Genomic DNA, 24,954 nt, shown 5'->3' on the forward strand with positions numbered 1-24,954 from the left:
GAAGGGTCCCACCGCCAATTCGCTCCTTAAGCGTCCCCTCTCATCCCTGGCGGTCCCTGGCGGAGGGTGGACCTATTGGGGGCGGGGGAGGGACGGGGCTGTCTGGGAAAAGGGACTAAGGGGTTTCCTTTTTCCTAATTTTGTTGCTCTTTTTCTTTGAAAAACTTGTAATTTATTGAGGTGATTTTGCTCAATCCAAATAAAACTTAATTTATTGAAGACATCAACGCTGGCAACCCTTCTGAGGGCGCAGAGTAAGACTAGGCTGCTTGCAAGAACCCTGACCCCGTTGCGGTTGAAGCCAGCAAGGGGCCCTCTCTCCCTTCACGGCCACCACGCTAGGAAGCATTCCTAGCGCAGGGTGTTACAGACCAGGAGACTTGAGAACTAAGCAAACTAGCACTTTATGGTCGAGGTCCTGCCCCCCGCCACCACCCATAATAATAAAGTGCCCTCCCTCCCCAAACCCACACATAGAAGTTTAAATAAACCCCAGCCCGATCCTCGAGCTCTTCCTTCATTTCCGGACGGATGCCCCTGCAGAAGTTAGGGGGAGGTCCCACCTGTGGGTCAGGCTTGGGGGAGGGCAGCAGAAAACAGTGATGAAAGTTGGGGCCCAGATGTACACAACTATACCCCATTTGCACCCCTGGGGCTGAGAAGAGGGGTCTAGAAAAACAGGACTGCACACTGCAGGCTACAGACCTCTGCAGCCCTGGGCCTAAAAGGGAGGGGCAGGATGTCCTAATTAGGGCATTCCAAATGACTGGGCAGTGGGGAATGTGGATTCCCCAATAAATAGGCAGAAAGGTATTGCCCCACCCCCTCAGAATTTTCTAGCCAGGGGCTAGCTACTCCAGGCCTTCGTAGCAGGGGAGAGGCGCCGAGTCGCGGCTTTGCAGAGCCTCCGCTGTCACTTGCTGAGCTGCAATGTGTCCAGAAGGAGGCGCTTGTGAGCAGGGTCCTGCACCCCAGCCTCCTCCAGGTCTTCCTCTGTGATGTCACTGTGGGGGCAAGAAAGGCTAGGATCTGGGATAGAGGGTCCTAGAGGGCCCACAGCTCTACCCCCGGGACAGACACCCACCCTATCCAGCTCTAGCCCCGCCCCCACCTGAGAAACTCCAGGTCGTCCCAGCCATTGTGCACCAGGCCCTCCTCATAGCGCTCTAAGCCGATGGCCCGCAGCCAGGCACCCATACCTGCCTCACTCAGGCCGCCGGCCCGCCCGACCTGCGGGCACGGTGCCTGATGAAATAGGGCAAGTTAAGGGGAGTACTGAGAGTGCACCCCCAGAAAAACCTTCAAGACAGCCACATTCTACCCGGGAAAGGGGGGCAAAATCTGGGGCTGATTTACGTGTCCCCCAACCCTCCAGTACTCAGCTCAGGGCAGAGGGGAAACCAGTGAGTGCTGCATAGTGGAGGGAAAAGACACCATAGTGATGGGCAGGCACACTCTTCAGGTATAGACAACCAGCCCTGGTCCACACACCTCCTCCGCTAGGTCCTCTTGGATGCTCTCCCGGATGCGGGGTGGAGGGAAGCTGAGGGGCCGGCCATAGTCGGAGGGCAGTCCACGGGGTGGCTGCAACTCCAAGGGGCTTGGGAGAAGCGCCGAGCGTCCAGGCCCAGCAGGAGCATAATCCACCTCACTTAGAGTCTTGGCCATCTGCAGTACTGAGCAGGACCGGTCATCCCCACTTGCTACCTCCCCTAGGAAAGTGCTGGCAGATGAGGGGCCTGGGGGTAGTGGGGGCCTTGGATGGGCCTTGGGAGGTGGTGGGCCTCGGCCCTCACCTCCACTGCGTCCCCGGACCCCTGGTACTGACAAAGGATCCAGGTTGGGGGTCAGGAAAATGGCTGAGTCTGGCAGTGGTGGAGGTGGAAAATCTGGAGGGGGCAGAGTACCCCCAGAGTCTTCATCTGATGAACTCCCCTCTCCCACCCGAGGGGGCCGGTGGCGTCCAAGCTGTGGAGCAGGCACTGTGATGGCAACTTTGTTCTTTGTGGTAGGTGGGACAGGAGCCCTGGCAGGTGAGGGTGGCTCCAGGGGCAGCAGCTGGTGTGGGACCCCTTCAAGGACGTAGTAGGCAGGATTATTGAAGCTGTTCTTGGGTGCGGGGGCCACCACCCCTTCCAGCTCAGGAGCCCCCTCTGGCTTCAACCTGGGTTTAGGAGCAGGATAACCTAGTCAGGACCCAGAAACCCAATGGTGCCATGGGGGAACTGGCAAAAGATGACGACATTGAGCATATCACTTACCCTCTACTGCCCTGGGTTTCATCATCTCTAAATTTGGAAGTAAATGAGGTGTTGAAGGCATAACCCTAAACTGCCTTGCTCACTTGTTCAGATTCTTAGATCTTTTATGACTTTGTAACTGTGGAAACTGAACTCAAATGATAACAACAGAGATGTCAGAAGACAAGGCAGTAAAAGGCCTCTGATGAGAATGACCAATGAAACTTTGAAAGAGCTGCTGAAGCCTCTGTAGTTAACCTACTGTGGAATCTCACTCAGGTATTCAGGCTGGTTTTACTCAAGCTGGAGAATAAAACCAAGGTGACTGAAAATAACTGGAGATGAGAGAAAAAGAACCAAACTGAACCTAGGAGTTTTATGTACCTTCAAGCAATGACTAGGTACCATTAAATAGCAAGTCTATGTTGTCATGTATAACAAATTAGAATAAAAAAAAAATTTTCTTAAAGCAAGGCTGGCTGGCTACTGGGGAACAAAACTGACCAAATTATATTGTTATATTGTGTGCATGTATAAATATATAACAATGAATTCCACTACTATGCATAATTATAATATAATATATAATATAATAATAATATATTATAATTATGCATAGTAGTAGAAAAAGGGACTGGAGTTGTGGCTCAGTGGTAGAGTGCTCGCCTAGCTCGTACAAGGTGCTGAATTCGATACTCAGCACCACATAAAAACAAATAAATACAATAAAGTTATTGTGTCCAACTACAACATATATATATATATTATTGTGTCCAACTACAATATATATATATATATATATATATATTTTTTTTTTTTTAAATAGGAAAAAAAGGGCTAAGGTTATAGTTCATGGTAAAGTACTTGCCTAGTATGTGCAAGGTCCTGGGTTCAAACCTTCACATTGCAAAAATAGAAAAGAGGCCCTAAGCAACTTAGTGAGACCCTATCTCAAAATAAAAAATAAGGGCTGGGGGTATGCCTGGGGGTGTGGTTGAGTGGTCAAATGCCCCTGGGTTCAATCCCTAGTACCAGGGGGGGAAAAAAAGGTTAAGAAAGAAAGCTAGCCTGATTTTCCCTAAGTATGACCCATAGACTACTAGTTACCCAGGCGTTAGAAGTTATTATGTGGGGTTTGTTTTTTGTTTGTTTGTTTGTTTGTGCTTGTATAGGACTTTGTGCATGCAAGGCAAGCACTCTACCAACTGAGCTATATCCCCTAGAAGTTATTATGTGGAAAAGAAGTATCCCCACCCATTAAGTTTAGGAAACTATATTAAAAAGAATTGGAAAGAGTTTTCCTTCCTGTCCACATGCTTGTAGCATTTACTAATACTAATGTGCACTGGAAATATCTAAGAAAAAAATCTAGCAAAAAGTATTTCCAAATTCACTTGACCACACACCTTTCTCCAGTGAAGCCTTGTGTAGGATAGGGTCCCATAACATGCACCCTGAGAAATCCCTTGCTGAACCCTGTTCCTTCTCCAAACTGAAGGCTTGAGCTGTGTCTGATTACACAGACAGAACTATTCTAAAAACAATTTCTTTTCTTTTTTTTTTTAATATTTTCTTTAGTTGTAGATGAACACAATATCTTATTTTACTTATTTTTATGGGGTGCTGAGGATCGAACCCAGAGCCTCACACATGCTAGACAAGTGTTCTACCACTAAGCTACAGCCCCAGCCCCTCTAAAAACAATTTCTATGTCACTTTTAAGGGAAAACTGAGAGGACAGGCTGCCTATGCTCCCTCTGACTCACAGCCATACCTTCAGGATTCCATACCCTCAGAAGCCATACTTCTGCCCATGGAATGGCAGAGCAACCGAACAGCAGAGAATCCCCAGATTAGCCCTGAGAGCCAACCATAGTAATGGATAGAGTGGGTGGGGAGAGATTACAGATTCCTCCTCTTACCTAGGGTTTAAGGGCTCCTCCCTGGGAGCTGCTCGGGGCGGGGCTGGGGGCCTCCCAGTTGGCGGTGGTTTCTCTGGCTCTTCAAATAACTTGGACAATGGGCTGGAGCCTTCTGTGGAGGCTGGCTTGCGGCTCCCTGACCTGCCAGGGAGAGATGAGTGGGGCCCTCCAGCAGCCCCCAGATACCCCCTCAGGTGACACCCAACATAGTCCTAGCTCACCTGGATTCTTGGCTGCCTCGGGACACAGACGGGCCTTTGCTCTTTGCTCCAGCCTCATCCTTATCAATGCTGATCCACTCTGAGGGTATAGGGAAGGGAGGCTCAGAGGGGATCTGGGATCCTAGATCCCAGAAAAACCATCTAGGTCTGCCAGCCCCTTCCAGCAGGACCACTCCCATGACTGTAGAACCTCAAGCATCCCAGGATTCCACCCACCCTGGGTCCTCCCCTCCTATACCTGCCCACACCCTTCCCAATGGAACCCCCACCGTAGAGCCGCTCACGGGTGCCCAGGCGTTCCGTGGGCACCCGCACCTTCATGGAGCCACGGATATTGCCTGTCTCCTCGCCGCGATGGGACAGGAAGGTCAGAAACTGCTGGGCTGTGCTGCCAATCATGGATTTGAGTGCAACCACACATTCCCCTGAAGGGCAGATGGGACAGACCACAGATTATCAAAACTTTCTAGGGCCTGCCTGATTTCTTATATCCCTCAGCTACCCCGACTCCTCACCATAGGATTCATAGCCATCCATGGACTTGACTGTGAGCAGAAGGTGCTGGTCTTGCAGGTACTCAATGTCAGCCAGAATGGGCTTGAGCTGGGGAACAGAAAGGCTGGATATGGAACAAAGTCTCAACCACCCTTGGACCCCTCCCACATGCTGGCCCTGATACAACTCACCCTGCCCTCAGGCTTATTCATGCTCACTCATACCTAGCTCTTAAGGAAAGCTCTCAGATCTGTAATGGGCCTTTCATCACTTAACATCACTGTATTAATTAATTTTCTGCATCCTCAACGGCCTGACATTTAGCAGAGTCTCAAGAACTGTTTATGGAACAAATGAATGAACAATCTACAACTTGGTTCTATAACCCTAGATAAAGCAAATGCTCTTATCCTCTCTTGCCCAGCCCCCCATGCACACTGCCAGCCCCAGCCTCCTTCCCAGGCAGCCTCCCCCAGGGTTCTGCCTCACTCTTCTCTGTGCCCTCGTCCACTGACCCAGGCCCTGCCTGCAGCCTCACCGTGGGCAGCTGGCGTGAAGACCACTGCACTTTGAGGAAGTTGATGTTGTCACTGCTTTGGGCATCATTCTCAAAGCTCTTCTTGTACTCTGGGGTGGGAGTGGGGAAAACCAATTGAGAACCACCTTCCAGTTTCTCTTCCCCCCAAGCTGAAGGCAGGTCTGGGCAGCTCTGGCCTCCCATCCCTCTTGGCCTACACCCAGCCCTGGGCCCTGTCTCTGACCCTCCAGGCAAGTGGAATAGAACTCAATGAAGAACTTGGTGCGGCTGGCTGTCTTCACAATGGCCTCGATGCTCTCAAACTCAATGTAGGCCTGGTCTGAAGTCTTCGAGAGCCCTAGGGGACAAGGAAGTAATTGTAGACAGAAGGGCCAAGAGGGTATATAAGAGGATCACAGAAAGAATGAGACAGAAAGGCTGAGCCCCGGAACAGGGAATTAGGGGCCTTGGCAGAGCAAGAGGCAAGGCCAATAGGTGCCTTTCAATCCTAACCTACCAACAGATAGACCCCAAAACCCAGACCCTGGACCAAGGCAAAAAGAACCAAAGGATGAAAAACTCCTGTCAAAGGGAGCTAGAGACAAGAATGCCTATGGGCTGGCTTGCCAACAAAATTTGCAGGCTCACATGTGACCCTGCAGATACAGACAAATGTGTATAACTGACCACTCAGGGCTGGCATCTCTCATCAGGACCTGGGCACCCAGACACCCTCACATATCACCCATTCAGAAACACTCCTACACTCACATTTACACACAAACACACACATAGGCTTGTGTACAATCCATCTGCACACATCCCCAGGTCACTACCTACACCCACCCAACATTGCCACATCTACAACCACATTCAGAAGAGTCACCTTTCTTGGAGATGAACTGAGAGGTAACTCCAACCTCAAATGTCCCAAACACAGGGGAATGGTCGCTGGTGACAATGTCATCAGTGCAACCTGGGTGGGAGAATAGGAATGGGGACTCAAGGGAAACATCCCTACTCTCTGTTCCCACCTCCTGAAACTAGGGATGAGTCAGGACAGTGACCACCCAAGACCTCCCATCACCCTGTCTGGGAGGCTCTGACCATAGGAATTGCAGATGATGTGGGTTTCAGGGTAGGACTTCCATAGAATCCGGTCACACCATGAGGGAACGTTGGTCCGGACCTGGGGCAGGGGACAGTAGTGTGGTCAGAGATGACAGCTGGGAGTTTCTCAGCATGGGCTCCATTCAGAGCTGATGAGACACCCCCCCCATTTCTGTTATACTGGGTCCCACCTTCCTCCGTGGATCCCCACAATACCCAGAAACACCCCCAAAGGCCTCAGGAAGGCCAGGTAAGCTGCAATGATAACTACAGAGGCCCAAGACCCTTGATCTCCCACGTGCTCCTGATTCACTGCAATCTTGGAGGGTCCTCGTGCCATTTTTTTTTCACTCACTCCAGTTGGCTTTTGCTTGTGCCAGGCATATGTGTCCCGGGAACCCCGCTCATAGCGGTAAGTGGGTGGAAAAGAGATCTCCTCCTCACCTAAGGAAGCAGGACACAGATGGGACTCAGGGCCCTGAAAACCCACGAATGTCCCAAGCCCCCAGGTCCCCAGGCCCACCTACTGGATCCCTACTCACTGAACCGAAGGAAAACCTTGTGCTTCTCCCGCTCCAAGTTGAGCTGGTCTACCCGGAGCAGAGGCTCAAACTCTTTCCTGCTGATGTAGTTCAATATCTCCTGGGGTGGGGGACAGAGAGGCTGAAGGTGTGTCTCTTGAGCAGAGCTGGTGACAGCTCTCGAGCCCCTAGCCTCCCTACAGCCATAGGCAGGGCCCCTGCTGGAACCTGGATATCCATGTCCAGGCGATAGTTGAGGTCCCCAAACCAGAAGAGGTGAGTGAAACGCAGAGAGATGTCAAATGCACTGAGCTGCCGGTCACCCAGCGAGAGCAGCCTCAGGATGTCCAGATAGTTCTGGTTCCGCCTATAGTAAGGAGCCAGGATCAGGTCCCCAGGGTCAGGAATGAGAGATGGGCATAAAGGCAGGAAGACTCTGGGGTCAGGGATACCATAGGGATCAATTCCCTGGGGCCAGAGGGAGAAGCTAAGTATAAGGTCAGTTTTAGGAGTAGACCAGGAAGTCTTCAGCTGGGATACAGGAGAAGGGGGTCTCTGGGGATAGGGATGTGGAAGAAGGAAAGAGTTTCATGTGACTAGAGGATGTAGGCAAGACTATGGGGAAGCTGTTACATGGGGCCCACCTCCCTCAAGAGTATGGGGAAGGTGCCCTCACCGGGCAGTCTTCTCATTTCCCGAGGTGAGATGGCAATTCACAAAGCCAAATGAGGTGCCATTGAACATGAAGGAGACACCCACGGCTCCCTTGTTCCCTGTGAGGGAAACGGAAGAGGAAGGCCTGATCACCCACAGAGGACTACCAACTCTCCCCTCTATTCTTCAAAGCAGCAATGAGAGGATGCTTCCTACCCCAATCCTCAGGTGCTGTGAGGCAGACAGCCCCTGAACACACACCCACACCTTCCCTGGGGATCCTTCTCGGGGGCCTGCAGTCTATCTGGATGGATGGCCTTACTCTGTCTGTGTGAGCAGAGCCCCTGGAATCACAAGAGATCCCGAGAGTGCAACATAAAGGTCCTGTAGGTTCTCAGAAGAATCTATCTTGCAAGAGCCCTGGACTGCTAATCAGAAGACCTGAGCACTATGCCTAGCTCCCCTACTTATTTGCTGAGTGACCTTGGAATTCAACCACTGTGGGTTTGAATTTTATCATCTATGAAATGGGGGAGACTCTGGGCTGGAGAGGAGGCAGGAAGCATGAACACAGGGACCCCACCACTTCAGGAACCTGCCTGCCCTGCTCACCCAGGGTGTTGGCGATGCCAGTTTTCACACTGGATGTACTGACATGGCTGATGCGGTTCTCATGCTCTGGCTTGACGAGCACAGCCACCTTGATGTTCCACAGCGACTGCATGGCAATCTAGGTAGAGGGTGTGGAGTCACCCTTATCCTGGGCTGGGACCCTGTCCACATTCTCCCTGCCCTGGCATCTTGTCAGTCATGGGAAAGGAAGACCTCCTACCCCTTTTCCTGAAGGACCAAAGAGAAATGGGCCTCCCGTGACATGAAGGACTCATATGAGACCTCCCAAAGGATATGCCCAAGGCCAGAGGAAAAATCAGAGAGCTGCATTCCCCAGGGTGCCCATGAAGTCAAGCAGGAAAAGTCTGGGGTGGTTTATGAAGACAGGGGACTAACAAGATAACCCCCTCACCGGGCGGTAATCCAAATCTGTAAGCTCCTTGAGGCCCCCACGCAGCAGGTCCAGCCACTCTCGGTCACCCACTGAGTTCTCCTGGGTCCCAAAGACATAGATGTCATGGGGTATGGTCACTGTGACCTCATCTAGGGTCTTCCCCAGACCCTTTGATGTGAACCAAGATGTCACATTTTTTGGAGGTGGCACACTTCCTGAAGATGGAGGGGATGAGGCAGTGGGTGGGAGGGTCAGGCCCCTGCCCTGGGGCCATTCCCCTCTCCCATCCCGGTCCCAGCCTGGGCCTGACCCATGTTCCAGGTGCCTATGAAGACAGAGATCATATCAGGCTCGTCTTGCTTGGAGTGCTTATTCTTCATGAGCTGCAGCAGCTGGCAGAAGGCTTCCCGCTTCTGGGGGAACAGTAGTCAGTCAAGGGCAAATAGGCAGCCAGGAACCCCCTTCCCACAAGGATACTCCACTAGATGGTAAATACCATGAGAGAAGGTCATTGTCTGGTTGCCCACTGTACATCCACTGCTCAAGAATGTAACAGGTGCTAAGTAAATGTTCACTGAATATTTGAATCATCCCTCAGGCCACCTATTCTTAATAACCTCTCTACCGTGTCAGGCCCACCCCTGCCAGGAGGGATGACATGCCCACACCATGTGTTCCCTCTCTTCCTACCCAATGGGAGACACCCATCTGGAGACCCCAGCATCCCCCAGTGTACTGGCCCTGCCTGCCACTCACCCGGGCACTGACGAAAATGAAGTCCTTGCGCTGGGTCCGGTCCTTCTCCTTTTCAAACACAACACCCAGCTTGTTCTGGACACGCTGGGACTTAATGAGCTGGCGGACTAGGAGACAGAAGACAGGTCACACAAGCCTGTGCCCTCCAGGCCAAGGGCCTCACCCTCACCATCTCTCCCAGGTCTTGCCCTGGCTCACTTCGGTCATGTGTGAAGGTCGTCCAGTCCTCCTGGGAGTCCCGCTGTCTCCGAAGCAGCACTAGCCGCCCACCTTCCACATCCACGCTCAGCGTAAACTTCTGTGACTTTCCAATCTTGGTCAGGTCACCCAAGGTAACATCCAGCTTCACCTGCAAGACAGGAAATAGAGAGGCTGCTGATAAGACCTTGAGGAAGGCAGCATCTCCTTCACCTTCAACTGCCCTTTGACCCATGAGGCCCCCCACCTGCCATGTACCTCAAAGGCCTGCACAGGTATGGTCTTGGCCTTACGTATAGATGGCTGCAGCGAAACTGGAGGTGCCGTGGAACTCATGTCCTGTAGTGCCTTCAGGGCCTGGAGGGGCCAAGGGCAAGGTGAGGTTGGGGGCATACTCAGGGCTAAGGCAGAGAGGGGTATGGCTGATGCTGGGGTCAGGGCTAAGTTATAGCTTCAAAGTTGAGATCGAGGCTCAGCCAAGGAGAGTGGTCAGCAACTCAAAGGTCAGGGAGTAGAGGGGAATCAGCCTACCTTCTTCTGGATGCCTGACAGGAAGTCCTTTAGCACTGACAACTTCAGTACCAGGTTCTCTAGTTCCTGTTCCCCAGTCTGTGATGGGTTCTGCTGGGAGAAAGAATAAGGCTTGTAGATGAAGCCCTTTAGGCTGAAGCCCCCAATCAACTCTAGAACTGAGTCCAGCTCCCAGGGCCTCCCTACAATCTCACCTGCTGCTGTAAAAGGCGAGTCACCATGGGCGAGCTCTGCTGGTCAAACACCTTAGACAGGATCTCCAGACCCGACAAGACCTTGTCCACCTCACTAGGGGAAACACCATTTTAGAATTCCCCACCTCAAGCTAAAGCTCATGGAAGCTGAGGGTGGTGCTTTCTCCTTCAGCTTGAGGACACAAGGGGACAGGTGAGGAAATCAGGAGACAGTGGCTGGTTCACTGTTAAGGGTAAGAGTGTGGTGCAGACGATCAGATGTGCAGTACCTGTGCAGTCTCCGGCAGGAGGTGGCAAGAGTGCGGGTGAGGTGGGGCAGGTTGCTGGCTCCGCCCCGCACAGCCTCCAGGTCCAGCCCGTAGCTGCCCTTCAGATACTCATGGGAAATGGTGCTCAGCCCATTGGGAGCGCTTCAGAGAGAGGTTAAAAGTTGGTAGAGGTCCTGCTGACACTTCCAGCTACCCTACACCTTGTCCCTACAGAAGGTGGTACTAGTGGCAGAATAGAACAGGTCAGGGCTGAGATGAGATGGGTGCCCCAGGGGGCTCAGGTGATCTTCTCACCTCTCATGAAAGAGAAAGACCTTCCTGCAGAGAGGTTGTGTGTGTGGGGGGGGTGGGGCATCTCACCTATCAGCAGCTGGAGTTGTGGGAGTCTCAGGGGCTGGCACGGGGCTGGTAGGTCCCGCGGGGGCAGAAATGCTGGTAGAACCAGAGCGCGGGGGCAGTGGGGGCTTTTCATCCTCCCCATCTGTGGGACAGAGGTCAATGGAGGAGCAGTTCGGGCCTTTGTCCCTCAGTGGTATATGGCAGGGAGGAAGCCATAGCTGTCAGAGATATTTCATTTCATGGAAATGAAAAGGGGGTAAAGGGAAGTGCAACACAATTACGAGAAAGGAAAGAGAGGGTTGCAAAGCGGGGATGGAAAGAACCAGGTAGAGTCAGGGAGGAGACAAGGAAGGGATGTGCACACTGCACATGAGGCTGTACCTGAGACATCACGGTCATCCGGTGGGTCTGGCTCTCTCTCCCCCTCTACAGGCAGCAGTAGGGCACACACCAGGCCCTGATTGGGCTGGGCATACAAGCCAATGAGCTCACCCAGGGTCTGGAAGCGGCGCACAGGCACACCCTGTGAAGTCTACAGGCCAAAAAGGATGAGAGATAGGGTCAGCCAGCAGGTCCCCAAGCTACAGGAAGGATCAAGGTCAGGAGTCAGGGGTCCGAGCTCCTACCTGCACAGCCAGGAAGTCTTCTCCATCAGGCAGGATGCGGTATGTGTGTACATGCTTCTGATACCTGATGGCAAGGCAAAAATCAGAACCTGAAATCCCCCAGTTGGAGTCTAATCCCAAAGCATCCCTTACTAGTCCCCGTGCTCCCTAAATGTGGTTTCCTCTAAAACCACTTGCTCAGGCTGCATAGGGTTAATGATGGGGCCAATCTACTTCCATCCTCCTAGTGCTGCCAACAAGAACTGAAATGACCAAGTCCCCCTTCCCCCCCAAAACCTACATACTCCACACCCACCACAAGGCCTGGGAAGCAACAGGCAACTCTCTTGTGGACTCCACAGCTGTCTAAACAGCCCCTTTGGACTGTAGTACCAGTCTGGGCCCCCCGCCAGAGTAAGAGTCCTCAGAAGCCTAGTTAGCCTATGTGTGCAGGGCAATGTGCTACCACACGTGTGAGCCTCTGTCTGTGTTTATGTTGGTGTCTGGCTCTACTGGAGTCTGTGTGTCTAGGACAGTTTCTCTGAGGAAGTACTGGAGCACCACCCTAGAGCTTTTCCCTGTTCCCCAGACAACAGGTAACTGGGATAACCCAAGGGGGCCCCCTATGGGAGACCCAGCCTCTAGGAACCCCAAGGCAAGGAGGGGCAAGAGGGGTGCTGACAGATGGTAGCAGCAGCAGCTGAGCAGGTGACAGCTGAACCAGGCACATACTCACTGGGGGATGGAAAGCTGCCTTCTGCTTCCACACCTCAGAAGGCAACCAGGCCTATGCATGTGCGGGCAGGAAAGGGCTGTTGGCCCCAGAGAGAACCAAATGCCACAGGGCCATCCCTTTCCCCTAAGTCAGCACCTATCAGGGGTTCTCCTGGCTGCTTGTGCTGTGTGTTAGTTTGTAGACTGTGGATCCATACTTATAACAATAATAGCAGGTATTATTTTTTTTAAACTACTCTTTTTTTTAATATTTATTTTTTAGTTTTCGGCGGACACAACATCTTTGTTGGTATGTGGTGCTGAGGATCGAACCCGGGCCTCACGCATGCCAGGCGAGCGCGCTACCGTTTGAGCCACATCCCCAGCCCAAGCAGGTATTATTATTAGCCACACTCTACAGATGAGAAAACTAAGGCTCAAAAAGGAAAAGTAATTTGCCTAAGCAAGTAAAAGGCAGAACTGGGATTTAAAATGAGAACAGAAGGAAGGGCCCATTTCCTGGCCTGCAGGTCAGACTGTCTGTAGCCTTCAGAGTAGGAGTGTGTCTTGAGTGTTATTTGTGTACATGTGGTATGTATATAGGTAAACAAGTACGCATTTGTTTGGGAAGTCTAAGAAACCACCCATTTCTGATCCCTACCCAGTCTCCTGAGATTCAAGGAGCAATCAGTCAGTTGGCAAAGCCAAAGCCCCCACACATAGACAGACCCCCACTCCACCCATTCTTTCCCCTGACAATGGAGCCAGGATTTTCTCCTTACTGGGACAATAATGTTCCTCACCCAAACACAAGCTCCAGCTGTCCTCTCCCACCCAACAGCTGACCCAGCACCTGCCTCCTTCCCTTCCCTAACAAGGGATATGCCTCAGAGGGGGCTGGGAGGCAGGACTGAGGGTATTCATGGGTCTAGGCTGTCCTTTAGTCTCCCTGTACTGAGCCTCAGACTTGAGGCAAAGCAGAGACTATAGGACCCCTCATCAGTCAAGTGCCTAGGTCAGAGTTTCTCGACCTCTGCACTGCTGACATTTTGGACCACATAATCCTTAGGAGGCTGTTCTGGACACTGTCACATGTTCATCAGCACCTCTGGCTACTACCCACTAGGTGACTACAGCACCAAGCCTATTGTAACAAACAAACAAAAAAATGTCTCCCTTGGGGCTGGGGATGTGGCTCAAGCGGTAATGTGCTTGCTTGGCATGCGTCCGGCACTGGGTTCAATCCTCAGCACCACATACAATTAAAGATGTTGTGTCCGCCGAAAACTAAAATAAATAAATAAATAAATAAATATTTTAAAAATTCTCTCTCTCTTAAAAAAAAAATGTCTTCCCTGGTCTAAGTCAATGTGTCCTCCCCTGTCCCCACAAAGATGTCATAAGAACAAAAAGGAAAAGAAGGGACAAAGGGACAAGGGTAGGGGGCTCATAGGGCCAAGGAAGAACATAACTAGATCTAAACTAAATGGTCCTCACAGTTTCCCAGTCATTACTTCTCACTCTAGAGGCCCACAGAAGTCCACTTAGTGTCATACTGTGGGTCAAGGAAAAAACTACAAAACTGAAAGTACAGACTCACCCCACCCTACTATTTACAGAGCTGACAGGTACAGCCACAGGACCAGGCCCACTCACAGAACTGCCAAGTCTAGTTCCACACACAGCACTCATGGCTTAGGGCTAGAGCTGCCAGATAACTGGGGCTCAAGCCCAGAGCCAGGCACACTTACTCATTGATTCATGAAATAATGGCACAGTCTCATAAAGCCTCATCCAGCTGCCTCACCAAGTTTTCTCAACACCAACCACATCATCACCCCCAGCCATACACAGCCCTCCAGAACCCAAGCTGTGCCTCTCTTGGGAGCACTGAAAGGACCCCTAAGGATGTTGCTAGACATCCTCACACACACCCTCATCAGTCCCTCTGTCCCTAAACTGCTGCTTCTGCCTAAACTCAATCCCTACACAAACAGATCTGCACACAACATGGACCCAAATCCTCACCTCTTCTACTTGGGCATGCCTGCAGGGGTCTGCCAAGGACTGTCTGCATTTTTCCCCATCACAATCACCCTGGCCTGCAGAACCCCACATACTCTGACCTCAAAACCCCAGAAAGTTCCCTCAAACACAGCAGGAAGGAAATGCTCCCTGTATCCTTCCTCAGCCCCAAGAGCCCTAGAATAAAGCCAAGGCCCCCCACTCTGGGGATGGAGGCGGGGCTGGTGTCCCACCACTCAATCACTGCCCCCCTCCCCACTCAGGTCACACCGTCCGTATCCCAGATCCCCTCCCTGCCCCACTCACAGGACGCAGAGTGCGAAGGCCCCCGCCACGCTCTCGCTGTCTCGGACCAGGAAGCTGCCATCGCGGCCCGCCCGGGCCAGCAGCTCCTCCGCTGCAGCGCGGCTCAGGTCGCGGTGGTACCAGGCAGGAGCCGGACTGCCCAGCGCGCCCCCGGACCCCGCGCTCCCCGGGCCGGGTGCCCCACACACCGAAGCCATAAGCCGCGGAGGGCTCAGCACCGCCCGCGTCTGCCACCCCGCGCCATCCACCCCGGGAAGCTCAGGGCCGACGCTGGGGCCGCGCCCGGGTCCCGGGCCTGAGGATCCGCGGGCCGGACAGAGCCAGGGATCAGGACTCCGCACTCCGCCGCGCAGGCCGCCAGATTCGCCGCGCAGCCGCCGCCGCCTGCAGCGCCGGCCTCAACTTGAAGAGAAAGAAAAGTTTGTTCAGAGACGGCGGGGGAGGGGCAGGAGCGGAGCAGGGAGTCCGGCGGCCGGACCCCTCCCCCTCCGCTCGGCCCACTGCCCGGGCCGACCCTGCCCCCAATCTCTTCTCGAAGGGACGGTGCCTCCACAATCCCGCAGAACCTGCACCTCCCAGACCCCACAACGATCCTGCTCTTCCATCCCGAGGATATTCAGTCACTAAATACCCACCGAAGTCCAAGTCTCCCCCACTCTGCTCCCGGACACTAAGGAATCCGGCACCCCCCTGAAGAATTCAGCCCTCTCAATCCTCTCAAGGAGATGACCCTTAACCCCCATAAAAGTGATTTCACCCCAAATCCTTTTCACTGGGCGCCCTGAATCGGGGAGTATCGAGGTTCTCAAAGGAACGATCCAGACAAGTCTACCACCCATCATCCAAGTGCACAAGACACCCAGGTCCCGTTAAAACCAGCCCTCCCTTATATCTGAACCCCCAAAGTCCACTGTACCTGTCCGTCTACAAATCCCAAGGAGGAAGTCCCTTTCATAGAGATCCGATCCCCACAAACCCCCGGACGAAGACCAGCGTCTTCGAGCCCCCCATGCGCGGCCCTCCTAGCCCGGCAAAGCCCTTCCCCCCTCTCGGCCAAGTTCCCTGGCACCACTCCCGGCACCCGCAGGCCGGCGTCTTGAGAGGACCCGCAGACCGAGACTAGGGGGATCCCCTTTCCATCTAGGACAAAGTTCCCTCAATCCACCGGCTTCCGGCCTCTCCCCAGAGGCCTCTCCGCCGCATGCAGACCCCCACCTCCGGGGCTGCTTGGGTGCCTCCTTGCCCCGGGAAGCAGCCCTGGACTCTAGGCGGCCACTTAAGATGGCCATCCGCCGCCGCCGCGGCCGCCGCACCGCCCCCCCCGCGCCTTCAGCCCCGCCCGCCGCTCCGCCCCCGCGGCTCTCCAGGGAGCCAGCGGTAGCACCCGCGCCCCGCCTCGCTGGGCCCGCGTCCGGGTCCCGGAGCCGCTCACCCGCCGAGTGACCTCCGGCGAGTCTCAGCGCCTCTGGGAGGCTCTGCTTCCCGCTCTGCAAAGTGGGGCTAATGTTATGAGGGCAGACTCGATGGGACTCTGCTTGTAAAGCACTCGGCACAGGGCCTGGCACCCAGCGGGTGCTCCCGGACTATTTTTATTATTATTAAGGAGTAACGAAGGTGACAGCTGTGTAAACTGCAAAGCGCGCCTCTGAACGAATGGGTATTATTAGCACCGCCCCCGCCCCAGCTACTCCTCCAAGTCAACAAACTTGTGCCTCTGAGGGCGACACGCCGAGCCCAGGGCTCCGCAGACCCGAAACCCTCGATCCTCCCACCCGCCCCCGCGCCCCCCACACCCCCTCACCCCGTCACCCCCGGGCGGAAGGGAGACACAGCCGCCGGAAAGCGGGTGGAGCCCCTACTCGGGTCTGGCCCGCCCCTTCCCAAAAAAAGACCTAGCCGGTGGCGGCGTCTCCCGGGAGTCCTCTTCCTGCCCCGCCCCTCCGTCCCCCCCGCCCCCCACCCCCCTGCTCCTTAAAGGCGCAGGCCTCCAGCCCGGCGTCCTCTGCCGCCAAGTCCTGGAAAGCTGTCAGAGCTTTACTTTAACCTGGGAGAGAACTTTCACTTTGCTAAATTGAACCTGTTGGCAGATCCCGGGTCAGTCCTAAGGCACTTTCTCTAAATCAAATATGCATTGGCTTAACCCCACTAGGACAAAGCCTGGGAAGAAGGACAGGGGTAGCTCTATGGGGACTTTAAGACTAATACAATAACTAAGTGATCCGCGCCACCTACCCACCCCATGTTCAGATCCTACCAGGACTGCAGTAACTCATCTTCCGATTTATGCCCAAGTTCCCCATCAGGCATACACTTTTTCTTATGAGGGAAGGTGAGTCTGATACGAGGGGGAGAGAGACCTAGACTAGAATTTTGCACACCTGGTTTCTAATCCCAACTGGGACACCCACCTACCTGCAAGCTGTTCTCAGACAGCTACCTGGGGCCTCTTTGGAGACAAATGTGCTAGGTGTAGATAAAGACTTTCTCAAGGAGAACTGGAAAGCGAGAAACCCAGAAATAGGCTCAGGCCCAGCTCCTGAGTGCTGTGCAAAGACAGAACAACCCTCCAAGACCAGCATATCTACCGATGCTGGGAAGGGACAAAGTACCAGAGAAGAGGCCTGGCTCTTGCCTCTGGGAAGATCCTCAGAGTTTCTAATCCTCTTCTAGACACACCACCAGGACACAGCACAGGGCCAGTTCCAGTCTTTTGAGTATTTCCTCTTCAGAAATCTCCCAGATTGTCTTTCCCAATCACCACTTCCTCCTCTGAGGGTCCCAAACTCCAGCTCTGCTCTTAGTCCACATGTTAGGCAGTGTGAACTTTTCCCCCTGGATTCCCACTTTCAGCTTTCCCATTGCAGAGCTGAGCAAAGTCAGGCAGACAAGCACTGGGGAGGGGGAATGTTTGGGAACCAATATAAATAAGAAGACCTGGACCTGACTCTCATTTAGGGCCATAGGAGCAATAGAATCCCTGAGGACTACTGATTGCACTCACTGGGAAAACATGCTTTCTAGGCAACAACTCCTTTACATTTCACAAGCCCAAGGGAAGGAATATTATCTCCATTTTATTGAGGAAACTAAGGTTTTCAAGCATTTGAATTTTACATAGTGAATGGTAGAGCTGAGATTAAAATACAAGTCTAATTGTATTAAAATACAAAAGCTATGGAATCTGTCCCTCACCCACTACTCACCAACTCACAGCTAAAATAATACATCACACACAAATATGTCACTAATTTATTAGAACTGACTGTTGGAAGAACCCAAAGCCCTATCATGGAGGAGGAACTGGGTAGCAGAAGAGTAGGTAATAGATAGAAGCAGGTTTAGGGATCTCTTTTGTGGAAGCTGAGGGGAGCCCAGCCTGGTCATCCAAGCTGGGAGCAGACAGAGGGTGGTATGGGGAAGACTGGACTCAGATGAGGAGCCAGAGTGGCAGTATCAGGGCCAGGCTGAGCAGGTGAAGACCCATTCCATGGGGCATGGCCTCAGCATTCATGGCTGCAGCATAGAACCTAGCCACCTCCTCATTAGGGTTGCCTTGGTCTGGGTCAAACCACATCTGGATGCAGCGGCCACTCCCTCGGCTATAGTTGCTGACCTTGTATGAGTGACTCCAGAGACCTTCACAAAGGGCAGCTGGTGTGGGAAAGTAGCTCTCAAATGTGCTGCAGACAGCCCCAACTGGGCACTTATTAACTCCTGCAGTCATAGACATGGTGAACACAGTCAGCCAGCTCTGGACTCAAATCTCATTTCTGTCATCCCAGAAATCCTTACCCAACCCCCATTCCTCAACGTCCCCCTTTCCAAACCCTACCTCCATCTCCCCACCCACAGGCCCTCACCTGAGGTCCAGTCCCAGCCCTTGTGCCAGTTACTCTTGCAGGTGAAGGATGTGCGACAGTCCTCCCACCAGTTCTGACAGTCCTCTTTGCATAAAGGCACATTCAGGAACCTCTCTTTGCGCCAGCTCTGGTCCACCTGAGTGGGAAAGGAGGGCTCCTCTTAGCCAGGGATGATGATAGCCACAGACTTGAAGGAACTGAGCCAGAGGGCAGGAAGCCTACTGGAGTAGGGTAAGGGAGAAACCTGTACCTGCTGGATCCAGGGCCCCAGGTTGGGCGAGCACTCATATAGACAGTTGTCCTGGATGAAGTGTCTCTTGCAGGCAGGCTTCATCTTACCACAGTGATCCCAGTTAAAGTTGTACAGGTGGGAGGTGTCCTTGTGCAGCTCCTGGCTCGTGTTGACAGAACAGCAGGCATTCCTCCTCCAGGGAGTGCACTGGGTAGGGAAAACACTGGACTGAGTCCCTCTACCCTACACCCATCCTGCCACCTCCAGTCTCATCCCATTTGGTTCTTGTCCCCTGCCCCAGGCAGATTCTCCAGGAACACTCACTGCAAAGACCTCTCTGTCCTTGACGTTTAGGAACCCCCATCTCAATGGGAAAAGAATTATAATAGCATGATCAAGGTTCTGTGGAAACCCAGGGTAACCTTGTCTTGGGGATAATAATATCATTTATATAAAGTCTTTGTTTTTTAGTTGTCAGTAGGTCTATATTTTATTTATTTATATGTGGTGCCTCACACATGCTAGGCAAGCACTCTACCACTGAGCTACAACCCCAGCCCTATGTAAAATCTTTACATTTGTTTTTTGATTTGTTTTTGTTTTTGTTGTTGTTGTTTGTTTTGTTTTTTGGTACGAGGGATTGAACCCAGGGGTGCTTTACCACTGAGCTACTTTCCCAGCCCTTTTTTATTTTTTATTTTGAGACAGGGTGTCTCTGAGTTGCTAAGTGCCTCACTAAGTTGTTGAGGCTGGCCTTACATTTTCAGCGTACAAAGTCATTGGGATTACAGGGATGTGCCACTGCACCCAGCTCATTTGTTTATTTTTAAAATTAATATTGAGCACCCAGAGTGAGCCAGTCACAGTTGTATTGCTGGGAATACATCAGAAAACAATACAGACAGAAACATATGTTTATGGACCTTATATTTTAGTAGGGGAGACAGACAATAAGTAAGAAATGAAAAGAGAAAAAATGAGATAAAATCAGGATATGATAAATGATATGGGGAAAATTAGAGCAGGGAATGAGAATGTGGAATATGTGATGATTGCTAAAATTTTAAATAGCATGGTGGGGAAAAGCCTCATTGGAAGGTGACATTTTGAGCAAAGAGGCAAAGTCATGCAGTAATGTAGTTAAACTAAATTAATTCTTCTTGATAAGTATTAAGATCTGTCTCCAAAGGCTAAGCCAGTGCCAGACACATAATAAGCTCATAAACATATTTGCTGAAAAAAGTGAAAGATCTGTTATTATTTCCAAATCTAAACCTGACTTCATCTTACACATGGATAATCATATTTCCACAAGCTTCTAATATAGACTGGGTTTTCCAGGATTGAAAATGCCTTAAAATAGAAAGTAATCCCAACTGTTTTTTCATACTTGAGTAGCTCCAGTGCTCCTAACGACTTAGAAATTATGTCATTGATAGAAACCCTGTTTAGAGGGCTGGGGATGTGGCTCAAGCGGTAGCGTGCTCGCCTGGCATGCGTGCGGCCCGGGTTCGATCCTCAGCACCACATACCAACAAAGATGTTGTGTCCGTCGAGAACTAAAAAATAAATATTAAAAATTCTCTCTCTCTCTCTCTCTCTCTCTCTCTCTCTCTCCCTCCCCCCTCTCTCACTCTCTCTTTAAAAAAAAAAAAAAAAAAAAAAAAAAGAAACCCTGTTTAGAGCATCTTATAGCATTTATGTAGCCAATGGAATACAAATATATCAATCTTCATATGTAGTTGCCCCATTCATAGAGATTTTGTAAATGAAAGCAAGCACATACTATTTCCTGATGTCTTCTAATGTACCAGAGAACAGATGTGAACAGAGTTAGAAAATATTTTATTTTTACAGGTGGTTGTCAGCTTACAATGGTTTGACCTTGGATTTTTTTTTTAACTTTTAACTTAATAGTGTGAAAGTAATATGAATTCAGTAGATAGTGTACTTTGAGGGTTGGGAATATAGTTCAGTGGTACAGTGCATGCCTAGCATTTGTGAGGCCCTGGGTTCTATCTTATTTACAGAAAGTAAATAAGAAAGGAAAGAAACTTGAATTTTTTAATTTCATGGGGTAGCGATATATAGTACAATGTGGGGGCAGTAAGCCACAGCTGCTAGTCATGTGATCACAAGGGGCAATAGTCCATTCTCAGCAGTGTACTGGGTTGCTAAGCTGTGATATTCAGTAGGTTAGGCATATTAACTTGTGATGGGCTTATTAGGACATAACCCCATGGTAAGTCAAGTAGCACTTCTACTTTCTGCTTGCAATTCCTTTGTATTACAGATAGAGCATTATGTTGATATTTTTAAAATTGATTATACATGTAAATTCTATTAGCCTGAGTTTTACTCCAGAAAAAAAGATCTAAAAATATTTGTCATAAAAAGTAGACATTGAGGACTGGGGATGTGGCTCAAGCCATAGCGCGCTTGCCTATCATGCGCGGGGCGCTGGGTTCGATTCTCAGCACCACATACAAATAAAATAAAGATGTTGTGTCCACCAAGAACTAAAAAATAAATATTTTTTAAAAATTCTCTCTCTCTCTCTCTCTCTCTCTCTCTCTCTCTCTTTAAAAAAAAAAAAGTAGACATTGAGTCTAATATGGTTGCAAACTTCTGGCATAAATTTTTATAAACTATGTGAATGTACAAGCACTATGCCCTGCATCCCTGTCACAAGGGGCCTTCCTTTATTCTACCTTTGCCACTCCATGGAATTAGCATGTCATGAGGTTAAGAAGAACCATGTTTCCCATGGTCTCCCACCCTCCAAATCCCTGTCCTACCTCTTCCCCATCACAAAGGCTGGTCATACCCAACTCCTGTGTGGACCCAAGTGCTTCTGTAGACCTTCATTTCCCTTATTCCTGTGATATGGAGAACATCACCTACCTGTGTCAAAGAACCACTGGGAATAGAAAATCATATACAGAAGTACATGATACCTAATAGGATTATTCAGACATTGCCTACATGGTACCTGTCCTGAGGAGGGCTCCCAAAAATTCACCTCCAAATTCACTCTCCTTACTCTACTTTATCTTCTCTTGCAGCAATAACTTGGGCATGGGGGTATGACCTCTCAAGCTATTCCCCCACCACCCTGACTTCCTCCTCCCTGTTAGAACCAGCCCCTTCCCCAACGGAACCACATTCCAGACAGACCTGATTATGCAGCTTGTCCTCAGGACCTGGCTTTGCCTTGTGGTGTTTGGCATCCATACAGACATTGAGCAGGTCAGTCCTGTCCCGGGCACCGCATGTGGTGGCTATCCAGGCCAAAAGCAGAAGTGGTATCAATTTCCAGGTCATGTCTTTCTGTCCCTGCAGAGGGAGCTATGGTTAGGGAGACCAAGGCCTGTGGGGAAAGAGGTCCATCCAGAGTGCCCCCTCTAACCCCTGCCTCAGTCTCCCTGTCCTTGTAATACAATGAAAAATGAGGTCGGACCGTGTTCCTTCAGTGCTGAGTCCTGAGGCTGGAGCAGAGAAGGTTGGCAAGGGGACTCCCTCACCAAAGGCTTAGAGGGCTCAGAAGGGGAGCTGGGGCTAGTGGGAGGGCACTCATTGGAAGAAATGCCTTGTGCCCTCACCTTCTCTCTAGATTTATATTTATGACAAGTAATTAAATAGTATGACAAGTAATTAAATAGTTCAAGTCCATTCCTTGAAAAGGGACAAGTACACACTCACCTAGTGTCAGCAAGTGCTCTGTGTTAGACTGTGAGTCAGCTGGTTTTCCATGCCAGTCTAGAAACACTGTTAGCTCTGAGGATGTGGCAACCCAGTCTGCCTGCTGAGCTCTCCAGACTGGCGCAAGGATCAAGTGACTTAACTCACAGGGTGGTTTTTGGTTAAATAACACAAAAATGGAAATACTAGTGGTTACATAAAACATTGCTTCCTGAGGCTTTTCCTTCCCTGTTCTCTGAAAGCCATTTCTGGCTCCACCTATTCTGACCCTGGCCTCAACTAACAGACCCCCTCCCAACATACACACACCTGTCAAAATACAAATGCAAAGACACTCAGACTGAAGGAACAACATACAAGTCCCTCATGTTGGAGCAGGCTTCCAAATAAGCACTTGGAGTCATGGAAGGCACCTGGCAAAAGTGACAGTACTCATCTCTGTTCATTCCTACCCTCAACCCACCCCCACCCACTACAGGTTGTTCCTCTGGGCTCTGTCACTGAAATACATAAGAACCAATAATGAAGACCCCTTCTTCTCCCTCATTATTTCCACAAGCAATTGATCATCAAACCCTGTCTCTCCAAATCCTTTCTGAAACTCACTTGCCATGACTGTTTGGGGCCAGGTCTTCCCTTCAATTTTATCCCCTTTCTGTAGCCTTTCCCACATAAACCAGTCAGATCTAATAATAGATAAGTCCCTTTTCATTCACACAAACCTGCCAAGTACCCCCTTTGCTCTTTTTTTTTTATGGTACCAGGAATTGAACTTAGGGGCAGTTGACCACTGAGCCACATCCCCAGCCCTATTTAGTATTTTATTTAGAGACAGGGTATCAATTAGTTGCTTAGCGCCTCACTTTTGCTGAGGCTGGCTTTGAACTTGCAATGCTCCTGCCTCAGCCTCCTGAGCCATTAGGATTACAGTCATGCGCCACCATGCCAGGGGGGCCCCCCCTTTGTTATTTTCACCCTCTTCTCCTTGGAACACCTTACCTGAACCTCTTTTGCTGTTGGGAGTACACAAAGGTGTGTCTGAGTTAGCCTCTCCCTAAACTGGCAACAGACCCAGGCTCTGGGCTGTCCCCAGCAACTCTCTGTCCACAGCACAGGGTAGAAGAGCTCTGGTGAGCACAGAGTGAGATATCCTCACTCGGCAGTTTTGTTCTTCCTTCTTTTTAAGACTCCACCCTCTCCAGGGCTACAGAAGTCTGTCCATTTAGTCATTCCTATTTTAATTTATCTCTTCACTTGTTAGTCTGCCCATTTCAGGATCCACACAGTCAATATTCACTAATTCTTAAACAATTGCTCACCTCTAAGGAAGATCTGAAGTTTTTAGGAGCCCCAAGTGGTTCTCAGGATAAAACTAGCTGCATGAAGATAAGGCTTGGTAAATAAGAACCCAGACTTTAAGGTCATGCCAATGGGACTCAGTGAGAGAACCATTGCTTGCATGGCCTTGAGGAAAGTCACTGGACCTTGCTGAGCTTTAATGTGTTCACCAGAACACTTGTGAGAATTATATATGGAAAAGCCTGACACACCACACTGAGTAGGATTAAATGATATATATCAGGTTAATTTGTGAGCATCCAGATAGACACAGGTAGAAGCTGAGGTACAAAAGTCAAGGGATTTACTCCGGGATGCAGAAAAATAAAAATTGTCTCAAATCTGATGAATGACAATATCTCATCATCTAGCATATTGAAAACGTAATAAATAATTTTTATAGCTTTTAAAAAGATGTGATAAGAATACATATTTCATAAAATTTATCATCTTCAGTCATTTCTAGCTGTACAGTTCAGTAATTTTAAATATATTCACACTATTGCACCAAACTTCAGAGTTTTTCATGGTAAAACTGAGTCTCTAAGTCCATTAAACAATTCCCAATTTCCCCTTTCCCTATCCTCTGACAACTAGCATTCTTCTTCACTATTTTCTAAGGAATTTGATTTCTCTGGTATCTCAGATAAGTGGAATTACGTAGTATTTGTCTTATTGTGACTGACCAATTTCACTTAGCATAATGTCCTCAAGATTCATTCACGCGTTGTTCAATGTGTCAGAATTCCCTTCCCTTTTGAGGCCAAATAATGTTGTCTTGTATGTATACACCACACTTTGATTATCATATTCTTCTGTGAAGAGAATTTCTCCACGTCCTCACCAACACTTTTTTTTTGTTTGGTTTTGTTCATTTTTTAAATTTTCATAGTACACATCATAATGAGTATGAGGTATTGTGGCATTGATTTGCATTTCCCTAATCAATAGTAATGTTGAGCATCTTTTCCTATCCTGGTTGCCACCTATATATCTTTGGAGAGATGTCTGTTCTCATTGCTTCCATGTGTTGACTGTTGTGAAGAATACTGCCATGAACATCTGTGTGGAAATATTTTGAGACTTCAGTTTCAATTATTTTGTATATATACCCAGAGTGGAACTGCTGAATTATATGGTAACTCTATATTTATTTCTGTGTTTTTGTGGTGCTGGTCAGAGTACCCAGGACCTTGCAC

The 24,954-nt window shown here is 50.3% G+C and overlaps 2 protein-coding genes across 3 annotated transcripts; both read right to left on the reverse strand.

Annotated features, from left to right (window-relative positions):
* Positions 1–194: 194 nt before the first annotated feature.
* On the reverse strand, positions 195–15,980 carry INPPL1 (inositol polyphosphate phosphatase like 1). The gene is made up of 29 exons (XM_081267523.1): positions 15,839–15,980; positions 14,624–15,025; positions 11,600–11,663; positions 11,355–11,505; positions 10,995–11,115; positions 10,635–10,775; positions 10,366–10,459; positions 10,172–10,261; positions 9,899–9,997; positions 9,641–9,791; positions 9,443–9,549; positions 8,997–9,099; positions 8,705–8,901; positions 8,293–8,410; positions 7,703–7,799; positions 7,255–7,393; positions 7,048–7,147; positions 6,861–6,949; positions 6,503–6,584; positions 6,282–6,371; positions 5,640–5,753; positions 5,417–5,505; positions 4,899–4,986; positions 4,653–4,808; positions 4,384–4,462; positions 4,163–4,303; positions 1,492–2,164; positions 1,112–1,245; positions 195–1,004 (listed from the first exon to the last, which is right to left on the reverse strand). Exons 2-29 carry the CDS (start codon positions 14,818–14,820, stop codon positions 914–916), a joined length of 3,795 nt encoding a protein of 1,264 aa, XP_081123649.1. The 5' UTR covers positions 14,821–15,025; positions 15,839–15,980; the 3' UTR covers positions 195–913.
* A 1,730-nt stretch (positions 15,981–17,710) lies between these two features.
* Positions 17,711–23,541, reverse strand: LOC308631353 (folate receptor beta-like). Of its 2 annotated transcripts, none has more exons than XM_081262512.1 (5): positions 23,417–23,541; positions 21,893–22,051; positions 18,734–18,922; positions 18,484–18,619; positions 17,711–18,337 (listed from the first exon to the last, which is right to left on the reverse strand). In XM_081262512.1, exons 2-5 carry the CDS (start codon positions 22,037–22,039, stop codon positions 18,051–18,053), a joined length of 759 nt encoding a protein of 252 aa, XP_081118638.1. In that variant the 5' UTR covers positions 22,040–22,051; positions 23,417–23,541; the 3' UTR covers positions 17,711–18,050. The 2 variants fall into 2 exon arrangements, with proteins under 2 accessions (XP_081118638.1, XP_081118639.1); XM_081262513.1 differs by lacking the exon at positions 23,417–23,541 and adding an exon at positions 22,418–22,739.
* Between the last annotated feature and the right edge of the window lie 1,413 nt (positions 23,542–24,954).

The sequence above is a fragment of the Spermophilus citellus genome, assembly GCF_964194105.1.
Source record: "Spermophilus citellus genome assembly, chromosome: 2".
Classification (NCBI taxonomy): domain Eukaryota; kingdom Metazoa; phylum Chordata; class Mammalia; order Rodentia; family Sciuridae; genus Spermophilus; species Spermophilus citellus.

Bases quoted from the DNA above. Each gene is read 5' to 3' on its own strand.
- INPPL1 (XM_081267523.1), bottom strand. From the start codon at position 14,820: ATGGCTTCGGTGTGTGGGGCACCCGGCCCGGGGAGCGCGGGGTCCGGG. The intron at 9,550-9,640 runs GTGAGCCAGGGC...TCTGTCTCCTAG, and splicing joins GACCTTCACACATGACCGAA to TCCGCCAGCTCATTAAGTCC. The intron at 5,754-6,281 runs GTGACTCTTCTG...CTTGTCCCCTAG, and splicing joins TCAGTTCATCTCCAAGAAAG to GGCTCTCGAAGACTTCAGAC.
- LOC308631353 (XM_081262512.1), bottom strand. From the start codon at position 22,039: ATGACCTGGAAATTGATACCACTTCTGCTTTTGGCCTGGATAGCCACC. The intron at 18,923-21,892 runs GTCTGTCTGGAA...TTCCCTACCCAG, and splicing joins AGGACAAGCTGCATAATCAG to TGCACTCCCTGGAGGAGGAA. The intron at 18,620-18,733 runs GTACAGGTTTCT...TTTCCCACTCAG, and splicing joins TGGGGCCCTGGATCCAGCAG to GTGGACCAGAGCTGGCGCAA.